General features: G+C 45.5%; 1 protein-coding gene across 1 annotated transcript; it reads left to right on the top strand.

Moving 5' to 3' along the window:
- The first annotated feature begins 939 nt into the window (after positions 1-939).
- On the top strand, positions 940-7,099 carry LOC115355895 (uncharacterized). Its single transcript, XM_030046818.1, has 6 exons — positions 940-3,139; positions 3,328-3,406; positions 4,074-4,178; positions 4,617-5,313; positions 6,117-6,283; positions 6,397-7,099. Exons 1-6 carry the CDS (start codon positions 940-942, stop codon positions 7,097-7,099), a joined length of 3,951 nt encoding a protein of 1,316 aa, XP_029902678.1.
- Positions 7,100-7,934: the final 835 nt, after the last annotated feature.

Genomic DNA, 7,934 nt, shown 5'->3' with positions numbered 1-7,934 from the left:
GAATTTCAACGAAAATGGAAGAGTGAGACAGGAAGTGCCTGGAATGCAAACAACACCACTGAGAGTCTGTTCAAAATGATGGCAAAGAAAACCATGCCACCGGAAGTGCAAAAACGCCTGGATAATGTGGTGGGGTTAATGAAAATGGACTGGCCAATGTACATGGAACACATAGTTCATCACGTGGAAAACTGCAGAAAGGAAAAGAGGGAAGCTGAGGAACAAAACAAGCAGCTGGTTAACAAGCTAACCCAGCTCCAGCTAAGCGAATTAACCAAGCAAAGAAAAGACCAAGACAAAGCCAAAATTCAAGCCCCTGTGATAACAGTGACTCAAGCTCCCGCCCTACAGCCTGAAAATCCTGCACCCCAAGCTCCGGTGATTCCACAGAAACATATTCAAACCCCACCACCACAGCCTCCAGCAGCAGCCCCTACGACCCCAGTGCATGTACATGTACACTCTTCAGGAGGAATGCCACCAGGAGGAGGAGGAGTTAGATTCCGAGGAGCCAGAGGAGGAGGTAGAGGCCAACCCCGACCAGGGTTTCAGACAGCCCATTCCCAACCAATGCTGAACACTGCATCCTCTGGGAAAGAGTGTTGGGGATGCGGACAGTCTGGCCATCTTCAGCGACACTGCCCCCACCAACAGCAATTTCAACCACACCAACAACCACAATATCAACAACAACCAGCGCTTGCACAATATCAGCAACAGCCCATAAGTTATCCACACCAAGGAGAAATCCCTAGTTGGGACTAGGGGTGCCCAGAGAAGCCTGAGGGGGAGACAGTGTTACCTGTGCTATCATTACAACCACATGAAGAACCCACCATTCCTGTAGAAATACAGGGCCGGTCACATTCCTTTATGGTGGATTCAGGGGCAACATACACTTGTATCGGGAAGAGTGGCTCCCATCTCCCCCTCTCCAGCATGTCAGTAAAAACTGTAGGCTTCTCTGGGAAAGTGCAAATAATTCCATTCACAGAGCCACTCCCCATACGCATTGACAACAAAACCATCGTTGCATCCATCCTCTACTCCATCGACACCCCTGTCAACCTGGTAGGAAGAGACTTGTTATGTCGCCTAAGAGCAACCATCATTTGCAACCCTCATGGTCTGCACCTTCAGATTCCTGATGACCAGTGCCTGGAAGCAACATCCATGATGATACAACACACAGGGAAGAAGGTGAAACGACCACTTGTCTACTGGTTGCGTTTGAAAGGCACAATGTCTGCTTTGTATCAACAATGGAAACAATGGGAAAATTTCATCAGATCCAAAACGGGTGCGGCCACAGAACCACGCCTGCCATTACACTGTACACTGATGTTTGATGAAAATCAGAGTCAAATTGACTATAGAGCTTGCTGGGAAGAAATGATCAACAGAATGCAGTATTTCATCATCAGCACTACTATCTACGTGGGACCTCAAGGAGCAGCTGCAGCAGTGAAACTTCCATCACCACTGCAAGATTGGTTTCAAGTATCAGACTCTGTTCCCCATGTCACATTGCTCATCAAAGCACATCATGAATCTCATGAACTGGGTCCCATGATGAAGACGGCTGAGGCAATTCAGGAATGGACTGAAACAGAAACACCCCAAGTGCATGTGTCAGCTGACAAACACTATCTGAAAATTTCCATCCAAGAATATGACGACACAGTGGCAGAGGAAGTGCTGTTGGAACCCAGACCATCCGCTCAAATGTCAATGACAGCTGAACATGTAGGGCTTTTAAACCAGGTTCCTCCACAAGTGTGGTCCAAACACAAGACAGATGTAGGGCTCATCAAATCCGCTCAGCCTATACGCATAAACTTGAAGCCAAGAGTACAATTACCATACAAAAGACAATACCCACTTAAACAACAGGCCATAGAGGGCATTAGACCCATCATCACAGGCCTAATGGAGGCCGGAGTCTTGATCAAAACAAGAAGTCCCTGTAATACTCCAATTTGCCCCATTCCAAAACCACATTCACCAGACTATCGTTTGGTGCATGATCTCAGACCCATAAATGCAATTGTCATGGAAGAAACACCAGTCGTTCCTGACCCACACACATTGTTGTCTAACATTCCACCAGACACCAAGTGGTACACTGTGATTGATTTATGCTCTGCATATTTTAGTGTGCCACTCCATCCAGACTCACAGTATTTGTTTGCTTTCACATATGAGGGACAGCAATACACTTACACCAGACTTCCACAGGGGTTTCTCCACAGTCCAGCAATGTTCAACAAAGTGCTGGCTGAAGACATGCAGCATCTGAATGTGCCCAGTACAGTCATTCAGTACATGGATGATCTGTTGATTTGTAGTTCTACCAAAGAACAATGTGAGAAAGATTCTGTGGAAGTACTAACAGTCTTGGCAAAGGGGGGTCACAAAGTCAGCAAAGACAAACTCCAATTTTGTCAACCACAGGTAGAATACCTAGGAAGATTGTTACATGGAAACAAGAGACTGATTGCACCATCACAGATTAAAGCAGTAACAACTGCTCCAAAACCTGACACAGTTGGTCAAATGCTGACCTTTTTGGGGATGGCAGGATACAGCAGACCATGGATTTGTGACTATGCACTAAAAACTGCTCCTTTGCGAGCTTTGATTAAAGTTGCAGGCCAAATGAATGGAGCAGCCAAATTGAGTTGGACAGAAGATGCGGAAGCTGCCTTTGAAGCTCTCAAAAGTGACATGCAGTCAGCCCCAGCATTGGGGAATCCAAATTATGGTAAGCCTTTTCATCTTTATGTGGCAGAGAAATCAGGATATGCTACAGCAGTCCTGATGCAAGACACGCCCACAGGTAAGCAAGCTTTGGCTTACTACAGCACCAAATTGGATAACATTGAAGCAGGACTGCCACCCTGCTATCAGGGATTGGCAGCGGCTGCATTTGCCTTTCAACGAGCCTCATCTTTGACCATGGGGCATCCAGTGATTCTTTACACATCTCACCAATTACATGCGCTGGTCACAAGTCCGCGTTTTGTTTTGACCCAAGCACGACGCACAGGCTATGAAGTTATCCTCGCAGCACCTGAATTAACTATCAACAGGTGCAATTCCATCAATCCAGCCACAAAGATGATGTTGCCTGATGATGGTACTCCTCATGATTGTGTTAAAACTACAGATGAGTTTTTAAAAGCACGTGATGACTTGTACAGTGAACCAATAACCGCAGATATGACTTTGTTTGTAGATGGTTCCTGTTTCAAAGATGCTACAGGTATGCATGCAGGATATGGCATTGTGCAGTTGAACCCTGACGGTTCATTCACCGCTGTTCAGACATCCTATGTGACTCAGCCTTGTTCAGCCCAGATGGCAGAATTGAAAGCGTTAACAGCAGCATGTCAGTTGGCATCAGGTAAGAAACTCAATGTTTACACTGACTCCGACTATGCTTTTGGTGTGTGCCATTTCTTTGGTAACATATGGAAACAGAGAGGGTTTCGCAGGTCGGATGGCACCCAAATCAAGCATGGTGAAATCATCTCTAATCTGCTAAAAGCTCTTCAGTTGCCCTCAGCAGTGGCTGTTCTGAGGTGTCGTGCTCATCAAAAAGACACCTCTCTCATCACACAAGGTAACAATTTGGCAGATGAAGTAGCAAAAAAGGCGGCAATGCAACAGCCCCATCAGGATAATAAAGCAGATACGACGACGGCACTGCAACAGTCCGTCATGTGTCCCATCTTAGTTGAAGCTGATTTGGCTCCCTTAATGTCCATAACATCATTGATTCAGGCTCAAGCCAGAGCCTCGCCAGAAGAACGATCAGTCTGGCTCAAAAGAGGGGCAATCAAAAACACTCTGGATGGCCCACAGCAGGGTCTTTGGCGGAGTAACCAAGGACATTTTGTTCTACCTGTTGCATTGTTGCGCTTTGCAATTCAGAATGCGCATGGTCGAGACCATTGCGCAAGGGGGGAAGTTATAAGACGTTTGCAAGCAGTCTGGTGGTCGCCTTTTTTGGCAGCCACGGTAGATAGAGTGTTGCATGAGTGTGATGTGTGTGCTAAATACAACACCAGGAAGGCCTTCTCGGCTCCCATTGCGCACATTCCTCCGCCGGATGGGCCATTCAGACATCTAATGATTGACTACATAGACATGACTCAAAGAATTGGAAAACTGAGGTATGTCTTGGTGGTTGTTTGCCAGTTCAGTAGGTGGATAGAAGCATCCCCTACAAGCAGTCCAGATGCTAGCTCAGTAGCTAAGTTTTTGTGTAAGGAAGTTGTCCCAAGATTTGGCATCCCAGATACCCTCAATTCTGATAATGGACCACATTTTGTTGCAGCAACGTTCCAAGCAACGCTGAAAATACTTGGAATCAAGCAGAAGTTTGGTTGTGTGTACCATCCACAGTCACAAGGACAAGTTGAAAGAGCTAATAAGACCTTGAAAGAAAAGCTAGCCAAAATACTAGCAGATATAGTGGAAGGAAGTAAGTTGAACTGGGTGCAAGCTTTGCCGTTGGCTCTGATGTCTATGAGAATGAGAACTAACAGGCTTACGCATCTAACACCGCATGAAATGCTCACGGGTCGGCCCATGCCTGTGCCTTATCTTAGGGGTCCCTATGAGGGGCCAGCGCTTGAGCAACTGGAAGGCGAGCTGCAAAGCTACCTCCAACATCTGACCCATATCCATAAAGAAACATTTTCACAGGTGAAAGGAGCCACAGGGGAACGGAACGCTGAAATCCCAGGAGAAAAGCAGACAATCAAGCCAGGCGACCTTGTGTACATCCGTGCCTTCAAGAGAAAAAGTTTGGAACCCCGGCGAGAAGGGCCATACAAGGTTGTCTTAGCTACCCCCACTGCGCTCAAAGTTGAAGGTAAACCCTTTTGGTACCATCTTAATCATTGCTGCAGAGCAGAAGATCCAGAAAGAACTCTGGCAGCATATAGTAAGCAAGCTCCAACTAACCAGCCAGAAGGGGATGACGATGTCACCCCACCAGAACCAGAACAGGACCAATCTGGGAATGATGAGGTCACCCCGCAGGAAATGGAGCAAGACACCAAAGGGGACGGAGACTCCTCCCCACAGGGAGTTAGGAGATCACCAAGACTGGCAGCGCTGCAGGGTCGTGAAGGGACGGCAGGCAGCAGCCATGTCTGTAGCACATCAACCCCACCCAGAGCCTCCATTAGTGGTAGTCATGAGGGTTTTCCTAGTAATGGGGTTGCCAAACTATCCACAGAAGACCATCCAGTTACAGCAGCAGAAAAGAGGAAGGGCAGGAAGGAGAAGAGTAGCATCAGGGTGAAAGACCCGGCTAACACATAAAATTATCATGCATTGCTTACGTTGCGGTTCATTAGACCATGATGCTAATTATCTGTTTTGACCAGCACTACTAAAAAAACTGTTAAGAATGTGGTCGGAGAGGCCATTATCTAAAAATGTGTAGGAAACTCAAAAGGCCTTATGAGCCAGGAAAATTAGAACCATGGAAAATGTCCACGAGATTTTTAACTGGCATAACAAAATGGGGCCAATTTTCAGACCTGCAAAGAGAATGCAACCCAGACGTAATGAATGTTGGAGACAGACGTGCTCATTACTGTTACACTCACTGATTAAAGTAGCATGGACCAGATGCAAACATAGGCCAAGGTTATCATTTTCTATAGGAACCTGGCTAACAATTTTAGTAGACAATCTATCTATCTGCACTCATATTATTAATAAATGCCCTTGTACTAAAATACCAATTTTACTCAAACCTCAATCACCTTATCCTTACCGGTCTTGGGATAAGAAAGGAAAACCGTTTATGATATGACAGAATTTCCCTGGTTGGGATCAATAAAGTATATCTATCTATCTATCTATCTATCTAGATGGTCAATATAATAAATATTTGGATTCAGATGGGGTAGGGGGATTTCCTAGAACTGAGGAAGCAGTTGATAAATGGCTCAGGTGGATTGGGAAGACAGATCAGGTGTTTAGGTTTAGGCAAGAGCTGCATGAAGAGCAGTATGAAGACTACTCCTCCAGTTTGGAGGAGCAATAAGCTGTTAAACTAAGACTGTGCTTTGTCTACACACCATGTGTGTCAGTTTCACTTACAGAAGATCTGCAGCAGCCAAGTTAGCCACACCATCTGCTCACCCTGCTCCCTGTTTCGTCGGAACCTCATCCACCAGCCGCACCAGGACCTGGTCTGGGCCTTTACCCTCCATTACCGACACCAGCCACCAGCAGAACCAACGCCCAGTGGAACCCGGCGAGATTTATGCCAAGGAGCTACGCACCCTACCAGTCATTGTCCTGGCAGAATCAACTGAGTGAACGCCCAGGGATGGAGGTTCCAGTATCCCCGCCACTCTCTTCTTTCAGATCCAATGAGGTATACGAGCACCAGAGCTGGTTCAACCCCTTAGCTCCACAACCCCATGCTATCACAGCTGAGCCGCCTGGACCTACCGGGCTCAACATGGAAGATCACAGGGAGCCGAAGGACAACCTAGACACGGAAAGTCTTGCCTCTCTTGCCTCTCCAATTTCATTTTGCTCAGCCCCAAGCCAATCTGCTCCACCAAATTCCCCTAGTCCTGTCACGAAGGATAGTAGTTCTCCCCACATCTCCTCTACCACCCCTAACCTAATGGATGAGCCCCAACCCTCCTACAAGAATGATGCAGCTTATGTAACCCAGAATCGTGCCACCAAGTCATACAATGAGTTTCGTTTCTGGGTACCAAATGCACCAGAGCAGGAGGCAGCTCTGGCAACGTCCATGACACTTGTGTCATCACAAAGTCACTATCAGCGCGAGTGTCGCATTGATCAGGAGGTACGTGAGGAGATTGCCCACTTAAGGAAACAAATTGAAGAGCTCAATCAACAAATTGCAGAGCGTGACCAACAAAATGCAGAGCTCAACCAACAAAATGCAGAGCTCAACCGACAAAGTGCAGAGTTCGACCAACAACTCATAGAGCTCAACCATGAACATGCAATGCTCAGTGAGTGTCTGAGCATTTACCAACGGCTGAGAGGATCGTCGATAGGCAGGTTCAATACCGTCTACGCAGACTAGAATGTTCAGACCGAATGCTGTTTCTGCACTGCTGGAACATGTAGAATGTAGATGTACCACTGTATTATGCTGAGTACTGCACCTACACTTTAATACCAATGACAGTATAAGAGTTTCTTTCCATCATTTATACTGTACTTAATATCACTGTGTGCCTGCACCACTTACTATATTGGTACCTTACTAGCAGTATATACACTGGATGTAGCGAAAGAGTAATGATTATATTTACGCTGATGTGCTCTTCGCTTATTTGAAGATGTTCAGTTATATGTCGGAACATGCATAAAGGGCTATTTACATCTTATTATTGATAAAAAAGGGAACCTATACTGTGTTTTATTACTATGGCAGTATATGTATACGATTGGTTTTATTATCATGGCATTATATGTATTCTATTGGTTTATTATAAGGGCATTATATGTACTACTAAGTGCCTTGTTTTACTATCCAGTATTACCTTTATAGTGTTTTAGTTTATGTTTACTATATTACTGTGTGTTTAAGCTACGTATAACCATATTATCCAAAGCTACGTATAACCATATTATCTTCATATAATATACCTTATGTTTTTGATGGTAGCTACACTGTAAGAGATGCTACTGATTTTGAATAACCATTGGTACAACATTGATATAATCACTGGAATTCTTTTGCGTACACTGGAAGTAATGATTTAACTGGAACGGTTTTTATGATGGTGTGACTTTTAGTCACAAAGGGGGGACATGTGGAGGAAATTCTGACTGTGAATGAGTCTCAACATTGTAGGGAGTAACAAGATAAGAGAGCTCGGAATGAACAACAATACTCAACATCACCCAGAAAG

This window comes from Myripristis murdjan, chromosome 24, assembly GCF_902150065.1.
Source record: "Myripristis murdjan chromosome 24, fMyrMur1.1, whole genome shotgun sequence".
NCBI classification, from domain to species: domain Eukaryota; kingdom Metazoa; phylum Chordata; class Actinopteri; order Holocentriformes; family Holocentridae; genus Myripristis; species Myripristis murdjan.
This window is presented reverse-complemented; position numbering and strand designations above follow the sequence as displayed.

Excerpts from the sequence above, each read along its gene's own strand:
- LOC115355895 (XM_030046818.1), top strand. The coding sequence starts at position 940 with ATGTCAGTAAAAACTGTAGGCTTCTCTGGGAAAGTGCAAATAATTCCA. Across the intron at positions 3,140-3,327 it reads GATGATGTTGCCTGATGATG|ACATCCTATGTGACTCAGCC; the intron begins GTACTCCTCATG and ends ACCGCTGTTCAG. Across the intron at positions 3,407-4,073 it reads AGCATGTCAGTTGGCATCAG|GAAGGCCTTCTCGGCTCCCA; the intron begins GTAAGAAACTCA and ends ATACAACACCAG.